The sequence below is a fragment of the Beta vulgaris genome, chromosome 7, assembly GCF_026745355.1.
Source record: "Beta vulgaris subsp. vulgaris cultivar EL10 chromosome 7, EL10.2, whole genome shotgun sequence".
Lineage (NCBI taxonomy): Eukaryota > Viridiplantae > Streptophyta > Magnoliopsida > Caryophyllales > Amaranthaceae > Beta > Beta vulgaris.
In genome coordinates, this window is record NC_079208.1 from 40,731,527 (window position 1) to 40,749,366 (window position 17,840).

Consider the following 17,840-nt stretch of genomic DNA (forward strand, 5'->3'; position numbering starts at 1 on the left):
CAGTTTTAGCTCAATCTCCAAGGTCCAGCCGCTTTGCACATTTTTATGCCGGCTAAGAGAGCTTCATACTCTGCCTCATTGTTTAAAGCCTGGAATTTGAACTTCATTGCATACTCAAACTTATCCCCTTCTGGTGATTGAAAGATGTTTTCTGCCCCACATCCGTTCGCAGTTGAGGATCCGTCCACCATTAGGGTCCAATGACGTTTTCCTTGCTGGGTCTTGGACGCTTTCTACGTAGGCCGGGTAAGCTCTACAATGAAATCAGCTAAAGCTTGCCCTTTGATTGCCTTTCGAGGCTCGAATGTTAAGTCAAACATATTGAGCTCAACGGCCCATTTCAACATCCGGCCAGATGCATCCATCTTATGCAACACTTGCCTCAGTGGCTGATCTGTATAAACAAGAATGCTATGGGATAAGAAGTAAGGTCTTAACTTCCGGCTGGCCATCAACAGAGCCAGGCCGAACTTCTCAATGGACGAATCCTGCTCTCCGCGTCTTTCAATACATGGCTCACAAAATAGACGGGTATTTGCACCGAGTCTCTCTCAGCCAAGAGAACATCACTTACCGCGAATGGAGACACGGCCAGGTAAACGTACAATTTTTCTCCCTCGGCCCGACTGATCAATCTAGGCAGCTGCCGAAGATGATCTTTAACTTGCTGAAGCGCCACCTCAGCCTCTTCCGTCCATTCAAACTTGGCATTCTTTTTAATAGTTGCAAAGAAATGGTGACATTTGTCCCTGATTTCGAAAGAAACCGTCCAAGAGCAGCCAAACAGCCCGTCAGCCGCTGAACTTCTTTGACTTTGGACGGCGAAGTCATATTCATAGATAGTCTGAATTTTGTCGGGATTGCCTCAATCCCTCTCTGATCAACCAAAACCCCAGAAATTTCCAGCTACTACGCCGAATACGCATTTCTGCGGATTGAGCTTTAACTTGTACTTCCTCAAAGTGAGGAAAGTTTCCCTCAAATCGTCCAGATGATCCTTTTCTTCTTTACTTTTGACGATCATATCGTCAATATAAGCTTCCATATTTCTCCCAAGCTGTGGCTGAAACACCGTGTTGATAAGCCTTTGAAAGTGGCCGGCGCATTTCTCAGGCCGAAAGGCATCCGAAGCCAACCATAGAGTCCTTTCTCTGTGATGAAGGAGGTTTTATCTTGGTCGTCTGGCCACATGGGAATCTGGTGGAAGCCTGAGTAAGCGTCCATGAAACTCAGCAATGCATGACCTGCTGTAGAATCTACCAGACGATCGATCTTGGGCAACGGAAAGCTGTCCTTAGGACAAGCCTTGTTTAAATCCGTGTAATCAACGCACATCCTCCATGTGCCATTCGGCTTCGGAACCATCACAACATTTGCTACCCAATCTGGATAGTAAGTTTCACGGATGAACTTAGATTTGAGTAGCTTTTGAACCTCTTCATCAACGGCCTTATTTCTGGCCGGCCCTAAGTGCCTCTTCTTCTGCCGAATAGGCTTCTGCCCCGGCTCAATGTTTAGCTTGCACCGCCACCTCAGGATCTATCCCAGGCATTTCCTCGACGGTATAGGCAAAACATCTTCAAATTCTCTTAACAGCTTGATCAAAGCGTCCTTGATCTCAGAATTCAGGACGGACCCAATTTTCAATGTTCTCTTCTGGACGATCTGGCTTAAAAAATTTCACCGGACTTTCTACCGGCTCCGGACGTTCTAGTCCCAGACTCATTATAGCCATGATCTCCTCAGATGAATGCTTTTCTTCTTTAATAGCCAAGCACTTCCTTTTCTTGCTGGGCAAGAGCATGGACGGCTTGCTCTCAGGGAGAGGTAGCTCTTGAACCTTCTCAACTTATTGCTTTAGCTCAACAATCTGACCTTTTCCTTCTCGGCCGAATCATCCTCCGGACCTTTGGACGCTCTGCCTTCTTTTCCATGATGATGGTTTAAGAGTGGTGAGGTAGCATTCTCTAGCAGCTTGCTGATCTCCATAGAGAGATCCAATCTCCCCCCATCACACTGAAACTTCATTAGCATTAAGTGGGTCACAATAACAGCCTTGATGTGATTTAAGGTAGGTCGTCCGAGAATGACATTATAAGTCGTCAAGTCTCGTACTACCAAAAATTTCACAAAGAGCGTCCTTGCAGCATCTTTCTCTCCCACCCTGACGGGTAGAGTGACGGTCCCCATGGGATGGATGATCTCTCCGCCAAAACCAATTATAGGATGATTTACAGGAACCAAGTCATTTTTATCAAACTTCAGCCGAGACAAACAATCAGCACTGATTATATCAGTAGAGCTTCCGGTATCAATCAGAATTCGCCTAACCCTGAGGTTGGCAATCTTCATTTCCACAACTAGGGGTCATCATGCGGCGTCCTTATCTTCCCTCGTCCAGCTCGCTGACCATTATTTTGGGAAAGGATCAGACTCGGCCTGGTTAGTGAGCATAACCTGACTGAGTTCCCTTAAATAGTTTTTGTGGCCGCGATTTGTTGGACCTCCGCCGCAAATCCTCCTGAGATGACCATTACTACATCATCATCCGTGCTATCCCGTCCATCTTTCTTCCTTGACGGTTATCTCTTTTTGGAATTCCTTCCTGACGAAGGTAAGTAATTGTTCATCTTACCTTTTCGAGCCAATCTTCTAATGCTCTCTTCAAATGTTGCATTCATTGGTTTCATGTCCACAATCTTGTGAAATGACAATACTTGCTTTTGTCTCTTACGATAGGCGTCTTCATTTCGGCCGGCGCCTTTAGCTCATGCTGATCTTTTATTTCCATAGAAATGGAATATTGATCTTTGTTGAACTCTATGGTTCAACTGAGGCCGCCGGCTCAGACCGCCTACTTCTCTTGGACGAGGTGGTCAAGAAGTCATTGCCCAAGTTTCAGCTTTCTTGGGCGGATTCTTTTTTGGCTGAACACTTCTTCACTTCTTCACCTCGGCTGCTTTGCCTCAGCACAAACCTCTGTGGCATGAATGAATGCTTCAGCTTCCTTCAAAGCTTCCGTCAAAGTGGTGATTTTCTTCTTGACCAAATCAAACTTAAAGCTTCCTGGTCTTAAACCTCTGATGAAGGCGTCAAACGCCAACTCGTGCATTCAGATCTTGGATCTGCAATGCCTCTAGATTGAATCTCTTCACATAACCTCTCAAGGCCTCTTTAGGACCTTGAATCACCTTTCCCAAGTGCATGCTTGTTTTTGTTCTTGACGATTAGCCACAAAGTGACTAGTGAACAGAACTGAGCTCAGTGAAATTGTTCACTGAGTTAGGCGGCAATTGTTAAACCATTTTTGGCTACTCCCTTCAAGTAGCTGGGAAATTCTTACACCACGTAGCATCGTCCACCCCTTGGACATACATCTGATGCTTATAGGCTGATAGATGATCGTCTGGATCTGTTGTTCCATCAAAAGGTTCAATGGTTGGGAGCTTAACCTTTGGGAAAGGAGGGACTCCATAATTCTGACCGAGAAAGGAGTTGGCCAATTGATCTGGAGTGCCCCAACCTGACCCTCAATGGGTATGTGCTCCCGGGTACTCCTTTAGTACCGGATTAGAAGAGGTGTTAGCTAAGGCTGACGCCTTAACACCATTGGCTGCAAAACTGTTTTCTCTTGCCTGGCTGAAAAGCTGATGGTCCATGGCTTCGCACCACTGTTTGGACGGGAGTCTTAAGGACGGATCCTTCATATAAGGAGTGGAACCAGAGGCTGAACGCTGCTGAGCTGCCCCTCTTGGCTTCCAAATACTCCCTAGCATCAGTCTCCATCTTGTGGCCAGTAGGAGGGAATATTGTCTCCTGGACGGACTACCAACCTCCAGTCCATCTTCCTCCTGAGTCACTAACAGCTGGCTGCTTTCCCTTGGAAAGCGGCCTAGTCAACTCTGGCCGAGGTGGCCGACTAGTCCTGGACGACCCTCTTGGGATCTCCCTTTGAGTGGCGCTGCTGCCTCTCCTCCTGGACTTAGCTGAAAGAACAACATATTGTTCTTAATCTGTCTTCCATGACAGCGGCCATTCTGGTTTGGAAATCATTCAGCACATTCTCCAAGTGACCAGCTGTCACTGGACGGTCAAGGTTTTCCTGAATGACTGGAGTCACAGTTCTACCCTCCAGATGGACGGCAGCATGGCCTGTCCCGTCCATGGGGTGGCCTCTCGTCATCCACGGTGTCTTCCACCTGAACTCTAAAACTTCTGTTCCTTGCGACATTCGATGAGTGACAGTCCGTCATTGTTGCGTCTCCCCACAGACGGCGCCAAATGTTACGTAGGTAAAACTAGTAATTAAATATCACAACTCCCAATGATAGGTTCTAAAACTGGAGACTTGTGCAACAATGATTGGCTCAAATCCCGAAGCAAACTTCTGACCAGCAACCTGCAAAAAAGGGACCCACCTTGGAGGTTTGGGTGGTATTTCCCCCTCCGATGCTTAAGTCAGATAACAGGGATGTGAAGGAACTTTTAGAGAGAGAAAGTAGAGAGATAGAAGAATTTATGGCAGAATAACAGTACTATGCTCTGAAAAACGTACCTTTCACCCTGAAATCAAGGACTATTTATACTGTTTGAAATGACTGTTACCTTGATGTCACCCTAATTTGGGAGCATCTGATTGGCTAAGCAATAATATCAGGACACGTGGCAAGCGCTGATTGGTTAGTACATTTTACCTTTTAGCTGAATCAAGCTTTACTTCAGTGGGCCTAAGTACAATTTTAGGGCCATAAGGGAGCTTTTCAGTACACCTTTTCCTCAGAAAGGTGTACTTTAGCCCACAGAACCTGCAGGCCTTTGTACTTTACTTGGCCTAAACAGATGCCACATGTAGGGCTGAGATAGCGCCACGTGCCATAAGGGTAGTCGTTGATTTTTAGGCTACAACACTTATTAATTATTAATATTGGTAACTATTATTAATTTCGTTGTGAGTGATTAATCTTTAAAGGTAATCTTTCAATTGGTGTGAGTAATCTCTTCAACTCCTCTAATGCAACGATTGTGACACAAATCTGAATCATAGCGACCATTCTACAAAATTGCATCATAATTGAACAACTCATAAAAGTGTATAGACTTAAGAAATTAGTAGTACTTAGGTAGAGTTTCATAGTTGTTTGTATAACTTATATTATTTTATATGAGAAAAATGAGTTGAGTCTGCCAATTTCTCGAGTGTGAAATATTTTTTTTAAGGAAAAGTGTGAAACATTTTAGAAGTGCTCTTATAAATTAATGACCTGAGTTATAAAATTATTTTTAGTAATAATTAATATTATTATGATTATAATTATTGTTGTTGTTATTATAGTAATGATAATAATAATTATTATTATTATTAATAAAAGTTGTGATAGAAATAAAATGATAATAATAGTAATAATATAAATAAGATCTTATAAATGTATTGCATAATAATAAATTACAAAGTAATAATATATTTTATAAAAGATAAGATCTTGTAAATCAGATCAGATCAAATAAAATAAGTTCATATCAGATCAAATAAAATAAGTTCAGGTCAGATCAGATCAGAAAAAATAAGTTCATATCAGATCAAAAAAGGTAAGATTAGAAAATTTCAGGTGAACTAAACATAGCCTCGGTCTTATGTAGAAGAACATATGGTGCAATGTTAAATATTATAGTGTGTTATGTAAATAAACATTTTGAGGACTTAAAAAGAACATCAAATCTGGTCCTATGAAAAAAAAAAATTTAAACAACAATAAAGTGGGACAAAACAAAGATTTCATTAGCATGTACATTTAGGCTTAATTTTTTTTTTATCATTGTGTATTACATCTGTTCCTTTTTAATAGTTGAACTTACACTTTTCACGTATGCCGGTGCACTACTTCGAGCCTTTATATCTCTAATTTTGTATTATTAAAAAATATTAAAAGTTGATATTCTAAAAGTACGAATTAAACAAGACCTCACATGACTAAATTCACTCTTAACCATAAATCATAAATGATAGTCAAAGGAAAATTTGTGAATAGTATCAAAAGTGAAAGTGTAACTATTAAAAAGGAACGGAGGTAGTATTATGTAAAAGAACATATGTTGCAATGCTAATTATTCCTCATATTGTTTTTTTGACAGCAAAACAGAAACACATACTTTATTACTCTTGCAAATCAACCATTACAGCAGTGGCTATTTCAAGAGGGGGATCCTCCAGCCACACTTTCAAGCCTTCCATCTCCTTACACATTTTTGCTAAAGTATGAGCAACAGCATTTCCTTGTCTTCTTACATGGCTAAAGCTAATACATGAACATTGAGAAGTTAAATGCAAAATATCTTATACCACCATACCAAACAAAGAAGATTCAATCTTCCCTTCCTTGAGACTGTTGAACAGCTTCAAACAATCCACCTCCAAGATTAGAGCAGAATAACCTGCTTCCAGCGCTATTTGTAGCCCATGACGAGCACTGAGAGCCTCCGCGACATCCGCATCCATCATTCCATCCATTCGCTTGCTCGTGGCCATCACCACCTCCCCTACATTATCTCGAATCACCCCTCCCATCCCAATCTGGCCAGACTTGAATACAGCAGCGTCCGAGTTCAGTTTATAAACCTCCACAGGAGGAGGATACCACCTAGCAGGTGAGGGGCACACACTTGATATCACCTCGGATTTTTCATTTGCAGCAACAAACTCCATACTCCCCCTCACAGCCTTCTCAACCACTTCCATGAATGACGTGCGTTTTTTGTCGAACACCCACGCATTTCTTTCTAGCCATATGTGCCAGCTCACCATCTAAAACATATTCCACCAATCTTCCGCTAGATTACGCTTGGTAAGGTCCTCCACCCAATCTCCAAAATGTTGGCTAGCAACTTTATCCACATCAACTCTAAGAGGGGACATATACCACACTCTCTTCGCTTCATCACACCTCAAGACCATATGTATTATCGATTCTTCCTCAGTACCACACCTCGGGCATTTATCTTCACTCTTAATACCCCTGCGCACCAAGTTTTTCATCACAGGCAGCCCACTATGTATCGCCTTCCACCCAAAAATTTTTACTTTTGGTGGGATACTTGCGTCCCACAGTCTCCTCCATTTACCCTCTCTCCCACACTTAGACGTAGTAGGAACTATTGCTCGCTTCTCTCTTAGTTCAATAAAATATGCGCTTCGAACCGAGAAACGTCCCTTCTTATCATATTTCCACATCCACGAGTCATCCAGGTTATGAATTGGAAGAGGAATTCTTTTTATGGACTGCACCTCCCATGGGTTTAGGACACATTCTATTTGGTCGAGATTCCACTGTCCATTGCTTATTATTTCCTGAACTTGCTGCGGACTTCCTGCATTCATTTCAGCTCCACTATTCAGAATGCGAGACAATGGTAGTGCAGGTACCCACGGGTCTCTCCAAATATTTGTTGATCTCCCATTGCCTATGACTCGACAAACACCCTTAGCTATCACATCTCTCGCCCCTAATATCGACTTCCAAGTGTAGCTTGCAGTTGGGCTCACATTCACCTCTAGGAACTCCTTGCTTGGGAAATATTTTCCTTTTAAAACCCGCGCCATTAGAGACTCGAGCATGGTGATAATCCTCCATGCCTGCTTAGCTAACAACGCCCTATTGAACACCAAGCCCCCCTTCTTTTTTTGTTAAATAAAGTTTCTCCCATGCCACCCACGCCATTTTTTTCTCATCTCCTTTTTGCCCCTAGAAGAAGTTCCTACACATTCTCTCTATGTCTGCAATTATACTTTTCGGAATCTGAAAACACTGCATTGCATAGGTAGGAATTGCTTGCGCCACTGCCTTTAGTAACACCTCCCTTCCTGCTTGAGATAGTAGTTGACCCTCCATCCTTTTAACTTTTTCCAGACACGATCCTGAATACTCTGAAAAATTCTTTTTTTTGAGCTTCCTATGAAAGTCGGAAGACCCAAATATTTATCATGCCCCTCTACCGCCTTAAATGCTAACTTCATCTGAAGAGTATTAATCTTTTCCAGCCTCAATGTTTTCGGCTATAGGACATCTCCGATTTTTCCATATTCAGTTTCTGCCCAGATGCAGCTTCGTAGATAGAAAGTAACTCTAGCACATTGTCCACCTCTTCCTCTGTGGCCCGGATAAATAACAGGCTGTCATCCGCAAAAAATAGGTGTGAAATAGGGTTCACCCTCCTGCCAATCTTCACCCCATGAATTCGATATTGTTAAATATATTGAACCTGATTTGTTTTTGTGCCTTAATATTTGTGCGAGCGCATGTTGTTATTATATTTTTGCGCTTTAAACTATGTGGAGGATTTTCTGAATGCAAGTGTGTGTACCATTCACACATTGTCAATGTTGTGAACAATGGGTACTACTCACAAACTTGACCAGCTAAGAGCATGTACAATGGTACATGATTCTGTAACTAGTTCTCCACTCTCTCATCTATTCTCTTTCTTCAAGCTACTCTTAAAAATTATATATAAAAACACGCAACAACAATAAACTATTTAAATGGCTCTCCATTCAACTTTTCATTGTTTGGTGGTCCCCATATCAATAAATGAACCTCATTTCATATTATGATCAAAGTTAGTTGTATAAATTAAGTTTTTCATGTAAATTAAATATAGGGTTATGCTATATGTAGCCCTTAGGGTTGCATATAAGACATAAATACACAACTTAAAATGGAAATAAATTGCGAATTTATGGAAAATTTTTGCATCGACCGATGTAATAACTGATCAATTAATGCAACTTATTTCTATTTTTAGCTTCTTATATATAACCCTTAGGGCTGCATATAGCTTTTCTCTTAAATATAATTACAAAAAAATTAACTTTTTCATAATGTATGTAATGTGCATTTTTTTTAAAAAAATATATTAATTTTTAATGCTAATATTTAATTTCATAAATTAAAAAAAAAGTAGATTTTGTGCATGAAATATATTCAATATTAGGCTCATTTTATAGTTAAAGAAAAATTATAGTTGTTGGGATAATAATCATTACCATCTTTTGTTTTATTTTTATTAAAAATATCATTAAATGGTGCAAGAAGAAAAGAAAACTCAATTAATTGCAATAGTATGTGGGCCCACACATTGGAAAGTTATCTCTCTTCAATCCAAATGGTATCTCCCCAAGAGCCACATCGCAAAATGTCTTAATCATTCAAGACACACCCAAGAACCCCATTATGGAATAAAAGGTGGCTCTCCATTTTCTCTCTCCTTAAAAAACTAGTTCAAAAGCCCAATTGTACATGTTCTAAGCTAACCAAAGAGTGATGCATCATCTTAAAAATCTTACAGGCCTGAGACTTTGCGACTTTTCGTTCTGTGACATAAAAAGTGGATCGGCTACTTTTGATGTTCAAAGCTAAAAGTTGGCAACTGCGAAGTGGTTGCAAACTTGCAACTTGTCAGTGTGTGATCCTGTTGATTTGGCTAGGTCCATGCTGTGATCTGCAATGAGCATAATCCTTTTTCTGTTAGAGATTCTAGCAGTCTAATCTTTGCAACGTACCCAAGTGATTTATGTAAGCTTTATGCAGATCGCTAAGATCATTCTTTTTGATGGCCAGATCGCAAAGATCATGGCTGAAGCTGAAATATTCCCTCATTCCCAACCTAAACAACGCATAACTATAGTCATTACTAATTTGTTTTTCTAATCTATTGCGGAAGTGGAACTATCGAGCTAACAAACAAATGATATACTTCCTCCATCCTGAAACTAACGAAACACTTCTTTATTTTATGTGATAACTTTTTTTACAGAAGCGTTTTATTCATTTTAGAACGAATGAAGTATAAATATTCATTTACATCTACACGTTATCATGTACACTCAAAAGCCTTTTACCAAATTAATCTAACTTAACCAAGTTAATTAAGCTTGGCCTAGTGGAAAAGAGAGAACCTCCAACTTTGAGGTTGAGAAGTGGCGGATCTTGACCAATTATTTTACAAGGGCCGATTCGACAAATTAAAAGTTTAACGGCAAAATTTAAATGAGGAATAAAAACACTGATAGACACACATCAAAGTTTAAATATATTATTATCAAAGGCTACAAAAAAGTTATAGCTATTTTAATTGTTCTAAATCACAACCTTTTAATTTTTAAGCAGTTTTGTCTATTAATCATTTGTTTGACCATTGTCAAATTTTCAAGGAATTGAAAGAATAATTCACAATTGAGTAGATTTTTTTACAACTAAAGTTATAATTCATTATTATTATTAGTAACTAAGATCAATTACCAAATTGCTTTCTTAAGTCAAGGCAAAAGAAAATACATCTATTATTTATCATTTTTAACAATGATTTGAAGAAAAAAAAATTGATTACATATAAAAACTAAAAGAAGAAGATACTAACAATAAATAAAAAAGATTTTACAAAATTAGGAACATAATAAGCCAAAGAAGCAAGATATAAGAAAAAAAAAGAAGATATTAACAGTAAACACAAAATATTTTTTAGACTTCTTTGTACTAGTGTGGAGAATAATTGTGTTAACCTGAGTAGGTTAACCCTAGCATTCAATATATATACAATATTTACAATACAGACATATGACTAGTAAACGACCATTCTATCCTTTACAATATAATATTATCCCTTTACATATTTATCCAATACTCTTGTTCTCCAAGAGTATTAATGCTTCGCACGCCACTATGCCAAACAGAGTTTCATGAAACACTTTGCAATTGTGTACTTTGACTTTACAAACATAAGAGGGGCCAAGCCCCTGCCCACCCCTTTTATAATCCGCCACTAAGATTAGGGTTCAATCTTCACTAGGAGCACTTTGGGAGAGGGAACGCTTTACACTTTTCCTCCACTCCAAAGTGCCTAGCCCCCTAACTAGAGCCAATTTGACATCTGACAAGTTCCAACTCGATAGGGTCATTCATCTTATGTATCTTAAACAAAAAAAAAAAAAAATTTGAATCAAATAATATCACCTCCACTTCATATAAAAAAGGTCTTGAACTCGATTCCTGTCAAGAACATGGGACGATGGGGTTTGATTTGGGCTCACTGGATGGATAGTAGGTTTTAAAAGAGACCACGGGAGAAGAGAATCAAGAACTAGAGAGGAGATAATTACATAAGAGGCCGGTCAATATCAAAAGAAAAATAGAAAAAATATGTTAAATCAAGTAACATGAGAAACTGCTTGTGCCGAGAATGATGACACCGGTAAACTCAAACCCAACAATAGTGAAGCAGGAGATGCTCTACAACAGATTATCTTACTTATCTGCTTCCAAAAGTAAAACGGAAATTATCTTTATTGTTTTTCCTTAGCAAGCAAGTAGTAATCCATGTATAAACCAAAAGAGCTCGTAGTTATTTTCATACTTTATGTTCACTTTAATTGTCTGATCAGCCGATATCAAAAAAAAACTAAACCTAGCAACGTATAAAAGATTACTTTTTCACTTTTTTTTTTTTTTTTGATTCGGTAATTAACCATCAAGGATCCCAACTCATAAGGAAACTTCGTGGGACTGAAAAGTGGGGATTTATACCCACAAACAAATATCCACACAAACACCCCAAATTTGTGGTTAATGAGAGTCGAACTCCCGATTATAAAGTTGGGAGGTAAGAGCTCCAACCATTGACTCCCACGTGATTCTCATTTATTTTTTCGCATATAATTGCCACAAATACTGTGGAGAATACATTCTTAAGGCAAAGCAGTCAACCATGACGGTATTAGAATATAACATTCCACATGAAACCAAATTCCCCAAGACCAGTTAGCTCATCTGATTGGTGCAGATAATATATAAATAGCTGAGTACTTAATCAGTAGTTGATCTGACATCATATTGGCAAACATAGAGTGAAGTATATTACTTCAAATTGGTTATAGTTAATGTTTGCTCATTGTTATGTCTGGTTAATGCTCACCTAATTTGAACAACATTTGTACATCCTTGTTAGTATATTTTCGTCATGCATCTTACATCTGTGTATTCAAGTCGATAAAAATTATCCTATGTTACATCCACCCACATTGTCAAGTGCATTCATATGTAGATAAATTTTCACAATGTTTTAATATGGTCTAGCACACAATTTGACATTTCTTTGCAAAATTGCAAAATTTGACGATTCAAATTTTAAATATGATCTAGAGCCACACAATTCAATCCATTCATTCCCTTGGTAAAGGCAGGAGCGTCAACCGGACCGGACTCATCCTAACACCGGTAGAATAACAATGTAGTTAAGTCTTTTTTTTCCAGTAAAACACACAATTAGAAAGCACACCATTAGAAAGCACACATAGAAAGCACCTCCATTAACCAGCAGGCAAATCAATGATAAGCGCATATAAAAAATTAATGAAAGACTAATAGAAACCATAATAGGAAGAAAACGAAAAATCTTTCTTGGAAGAGGAAATGACGTTATGAAATTGATATGCATGTTATATACATTGGTGATTCAAATTGAAATTTGGATAGTTTGTGACCTAAAAAAACCTAACTGTACAACAGCAAGCTCTAATTGAACTCTATAAATCGACAGACAATTAAAACATAAAGACACAAAGAGCTGCATACAGCAGAGCGATTCTGAACCTGGTGACCTTCAGCTGCAGTTGCAGATGCCGCCTTCAGTCCCAACCAGGTCAACCACTTGAAACCAAATGGCCTTAAGATTAATGACCAGCTAGCTTTCTTTATTATGGTAGATGAAGGCTCTGCAAATAACCCAAATTGATCATACAAATCTTTCTTAAAAAAGCAAAGAAAGGCTAAGAGCAATCACCATAAGTTGAGAGGAAAGGTTATATGAAATTACCCTATCATGTTTGGCATCTCATACACGATCTCTCCTAAACCCAGATTGGGTCAAACGACGCCGCTGTCTTGGAGCAGAAGAAGTTCCTTGTTCTGCCTCATCTGCAAACATATTCATCTCATCGTCGTCTGTAAAGCTATCATCACCATCCCCATCTTCATCTTGCAGGCCAAGGAGGTTCTCCCCCCAAAGATACCTTTGCCGGGATGAACCACCTGAAGGACGTCTATGCCTTGTCCACGGCCTTGAACGACTCCGCGGTCCTGCCAAGGATTGTACGGATCCAAGCATCTGAAAGAAAAACAAGGTAGTGAACAATCGTCCACTAGCATCAGAGGATGTCCTTTCCCTTTCAACTGGTGCTGCTCTATCATTATAGTCTATCACATAATCACCAAGCACAACAGCCCCGGGCATTGCTGATCGGAGGGCACTAACAATGTCATCATGTTCTCTCTGGTGTTCGAAGCGTCTCCAGGCTCGCTGCCTTGACTGGTCAACTTCAGCAGGTCGAACTCTAGGGTGATCGCGCCTTGCATGTCTGCGCAACTCACGGTAATTACCAACAAATGTGCACGATTCTCGAGTACAACATCGAGGCTTCAAATTTAAATGATCTCGAGCATCTTCTACAACTGTCCAGCCGAGCACATCTCCCCTACATAGAGGGCATTTTAAGCTTGACTTTTCAGCCGATTCATCTTGTTCCAACCTGTCCCTCAAAGAATCAAAGTTTTGGCTTCCTGTTTCCTCTTGTTCAATGTCATAATCAGCCATGTCACTGGACCTTCTAGTTGTTATAATTCTATTTCCCCTGCTGTGGGCCCTATGAAGCACAGGAAACTCATTCCCAAACAATGGAGTTGGTTGAGGGTCAGAAACAAGGCTTGGAGCCTGGAGGTTTGCAGAAACAGGTGTGGTCTCTGGTGAATCAGTGTTGGAGTCTGTCTTGAGTTTCCTAAACCGATCCAGACAATTTGAATGCCTGTAACTCGTATCACATATATAAGATCTACAGCCTTTTGCATGTGAGGTACACAGAAGAAGAACTGCATTATGAGGATGTTCCATGCAGATGGGGCATAATGCCTCATTCCATTCCTTTTGCACATCACACTTATCTGCATCCAGGGACATGCTTCTTTTCTTACCAGCCATCTTGTATGCACTGAAGTGGCTCAGAAGAACTCATTAGAAACTTTTCTAATACAATCAAACAACTTTTCGAGGAAAGATTGAGATTATTCAATGAGAAGGGCAAAGAGTTCCTGGGACTTTCACATTGTTGTAAATCAGAACCATTAGACACAGCAAAGTACATACAACCCAAACTACTCACCTCGATACCTAAAAACAATAAAAAAATATGGACATCCACTGGGCAAGCCATAATCAAGCTTCAACCTATCAACAAACATGGTAAAGGCAACACAAATGGTTGTGAAATTATTAAAATATACAACAAAATCCTATGACCTAAGAGCAAGCACTTCATTGACTCGCTATCAGGAAATCCAATAATATCGATACCAAGAGAGCAAGTAATAGGTAATTCTAATCGACAGTTCTCACCAAATTTCTGAACATATATACCTAAAAATATAAACTACTAAACACTGCCAATACAACTTTTCAACAAACAACTGAATTCTTGTAAAATTTAAGAAAAACACTCACAAGCAGATATTCAGGAACACTGACCCACCACATAGCAAACGTTTCAAATTATTGATGCATAACAGAAAACGCCTCCACTAGAAAACCAAAACAGAATATGTTCTAAACCTCAGTCTACATACAGTTTCACAGGATACTCCAGATTGTAATAGGATATGACGGTAGCACATGAAAGTAAATTCATAAAGGTAAAGTTGACAAATTACAGTCAGCTTATCATGAAATTAAGCCAAAAGCAATAGCTGATAGCTCAAACAACCCAAAAGAAAGAAAATCTAAAATTCCACCTATCCCTTTCACTTGCAATGTCAGAAAGTCTGATAAGATAAGCCGCGCAAGAAAGCATTCTAAAAATAACGTAACTGCAACTACTCTATCTTCTATCCCTAGGCCTTCCAACATGCAGCAACTTAAAGCTACAATTCACGACCACAAAAGATTGTAGGAGACACATAATATATAGACAGCAAGTCAGCATATAAATAGATCTAGAAGAAAGATCAATGATTGACCAAGCCACATGTCCACATGAAGCAAAATGAGGCAAGCATGAGTCAACATGATTCACCAAGCAATCCACATTGCATCAGTGCTAAGTAGTCATAGCCTATACTATTGAGCATCTGTGCCCACAACCGAAAGCTAATACAAATTGTTATTTTAGATTTCCAAATCAAGTTCTCAAAGCAAACTAAGTGGCCTATGTAAGGGGTGTACCAGCCTTTCCATCTCCCATTGTGATTATCAAAAAGCTCCACCAAACACAACTAAAATTAATAAATTCACTAGATACCACTAATCAAGAAACAAATAAGCAAAAAACATTCTCCAAAAAACCAGTGACCTTATGAACGTTCTGTGCTCAAATATATTTTGACTCAAAATATTATCAGAAAACGCTCACCTCATTTGAGTAGATATTATAGCAAAATCAAGGTAGACCTTGCATCACAGTTAAGATAGACAATACCATCTAGAAGGTTAACATGGTAGAACTTACAAGATATGTTACTCCGACCTTTGTTGTACCTCATGGAGACAAAAACCCATGTTGGATCCCCAAAATATGAGTATGGAAACTTGACACTTCAATTTGGAACAAAAAAATCAACATTCTTCAAAAATAGACAAGTCCAACATTGAATAAGTACTATTGTCCAACTTAAGTATCGAATCCTGATATCTAAGCTCACAAGTCCCAAGTTTAAAGTTTTACAATGGAAAACCAAAAAATAGGGACTAAACGAGGTACTAACTACTAACCTCCAAAATTCCCACACATTTAAATTTTCAGGGGAAAATTCCAAAGGGATGAGATTCAAGTCAGTACACTTCAAAGTAATAAACTAATAATAAGTCCAATGTTGGAACTATTGTCTCAATATATGCAAAATGACGAGAACTTTAACATTAAAAATATTCCAACCATATTTCACAATCAAAGGTTCCAACCAAGGGACTACACAATCATAATTTGAGTAGATCACAAGCACTTGGAGTTTTTGAATCATACATTCTACCATAGATCACACTTACCAGAACAAAGATTTGAGAAGAAATTTCTGAACTCGTAGTTGTAGTCTTGAATGTTTGAAAGTAAGTGAATTTACCACGTTTATAGTATGTAATCCTTATTTCTTTCTACAAAGTAAAAGAATGGAAAGCCCTCATGCAACGCTCCAAATCGAGTATTATTTTATGCAAGATCTACAAGTCTTGGTTGGTGGAAGACAATCTGGACAATGAATTAATGATCCCTTGATTCCAAACGTCACTGGAACTCAAACCTGCAGTTAATACTGCAGAACAAAAAGCATGGATTTCTTTTAGCCGCACTGAATTCAGATTTTGACATTTTCCAAAGAAGAAAAACCATACGAACTATTGGAAAACAAAGCATGGCATCTCCATCCATGTGAAATAGCACATAGCACTTCAAACCTCAAACAACTGTTCAAAATGGAAAAAATGATCATATCATGGAAGAAGTGAGGACAAGGAAATGGAAGAACTCATCCACAGAGACCCTACGGAAACAAGAAAACACTATACTCTTCAACTTCAAAGATCCATCAAAGGAATAACCAAACCTTATTTTCATATGGTTCTATAGTCTAACCTCGACTCAATATAAAGTGTAACGAATTCACCCTTAAAGCACCCATCAAAACAGTGGCACAACCTCGGCCCCAAGACAAAGTGTACAGGATTCAGCCTTAAGCAGCCACCGAAAAAACCCAACCTCGACTCATGTAAACTTCACTCGAATATTGGCCCAAACTCGACACAATGCTCTATAAGTGTGACCCAATCAGTCCTTGGAAACGAAAAAGATATGTTTCAAACATCCTACTTCGACATCATTAGAGATGAACTATATTTCCATCCAAAGCAAGCATTGAAACCTAATATCTAAAAACCATGTCAATAATACTTCTTAACCATGATACCAGTAAAATTCTTCTACAAGATCATCGACTCATCAATCTTCATCTTTGTTCCTAATACTTACACGCAGAACAACCTCTTACACTAAAGGAAAATCTTCCATATTATATGCAATGAACATATCTGAAAGTCTGAAAACTATTATCCCAACAATTATCAGACAAGTTATTACATGATACTAATTTCATCTGAGCAAATAATGACCAAACCCTAACCTAACCCTAACCCTAACACTAAATCTCAACTTAAATCAGATATATTCACAAATTTGATCAAATTCAAGTAAACCCACATGCAAAATCCAATCAAATAACGAAATTACAAAAAGTAAATAACGATATGAAGAGAAATTAAGAAAAAACGAGATGAATTGCAGAACAAAAAATTAAAGCATAAAGGCTGAAGAATTTTACAATAAGCGGACTCTTATTGATTTGGTTGACAAAAGATTGAATGGGTGGTGGTAAATGAGGGTTTTTTCGATCAGAAATGGGTTGAATTTCAGTGGCGTAATAATGCCGACATGAGGGGATGATGATGAATCGTGTAGAAGAGTTTCTTCCCCATTAATTATTCATATATATATTACATTTTACAACAACAATAGTTAAAAAAGGAGAAAGGAAAATTTATTCGAGCCTACCGAGTTGGGTTGGGGGATCAAAAATCAAAATTCACAAACCACTTTTGGATTGGGAGACTTTTTTTTTTTTCTTACAAAGGTCAATACAACATAAAAGACGACCTTCAATCTTTCCTTGCTACAACGGCTAAGGAGTGAGTTGGGTTCACCTTGATTCTAGAAACATGAATTAAAATGACTGAAGTAAATTTACCTAATAATAAGATAATAT

General features: G+C 38.6%; 2 protein-coding genes across 3 annotated transcripts; both read right to left on the minus strand.

Moving 5' to 3' along the window:
* Positions 1-6,151: 6,151 nt before the first annotated feature.
* On the minus strand, positions 6,152-6,733 carry LOC130589539 (uncharacterized). Its single transcript, XM_057390819.1, has 2 exons — positions 6,351-6,733; positions 6,152-6,293 (listed from the first exon to the last, which is right to left on the minus strand). The coding sequence occupies exons 1-2, from the start codon at positions 6,731-6,733 to the stop codon at positions 6,152-6,154; spliced, it is 525 nt and encodes a 174-aa protein (XP_057246802.1).
* Positions 6,734-12,422: 5,689 nt separating this feature from the next.
* Positions 12,423-17,578, minus strand: LOC104899443 (hypothetical protein). Of its 2 annotated transcripts, XM_057396438.1 has the most exons (4): positions 17,400-17,578; positions 16,075-16,337; positions 12,862-14,029; positions 12,423-12,760 (listed from the first exon to the last, which is right to left on the minus strand). In XM_057396438.1, the coding sequence occupies exon 3, from the start codon at positions 14,017-14,019 to the stop codon at positions 12,880-12,882; it is 1,140 nt and encodes a 379-aa protein (XP_057252421.1). In that variant the 5' UTR covers positions 14,020-14,029; positions 16,075-16,337; positions 17,400-17,578; the 3' UTR covers positions 12,423-12,760; positions 12,862-12,879. The 2 variants fall into 2 exon arrangements, with proteins under 2 accessions (XP_057252421.1, XP_048504581.1); XM_048648624.1 differs by lacking the exon at positions 16,075-16,337 and having other exon boundaries at positions 17,400-17,560.
* Between the last annotated feature and the right edge of the window lie 262 nt (positions 17,579-17,840).

Excerpts from the sequence above, each read along its gene's own strand:
- LOC130589539 (XM_057390819.1), bottom strand. The coding sequence starts at position 6,733 with ATGGAAGTGGTTGAGAAGGCTGTGAGGGGGAGTATGGAGTTTGTTGCT. Across the intron at positions 6,294-6,350 it reads GGGAAGATTGAATCTTCTTT|CTTTAGCCATGTAAGAAGAC; the intron begins GTTTGGTATGGT and ends TTCATGTATTAG.
- LOC104899443 (XM_057396438.1), bottom strand. The coding sequence starts at position 14,019 with ATGGCTGGTAAGAAAAGAAGCATGTCCCTGGATGCAGATAAGTGTGAT.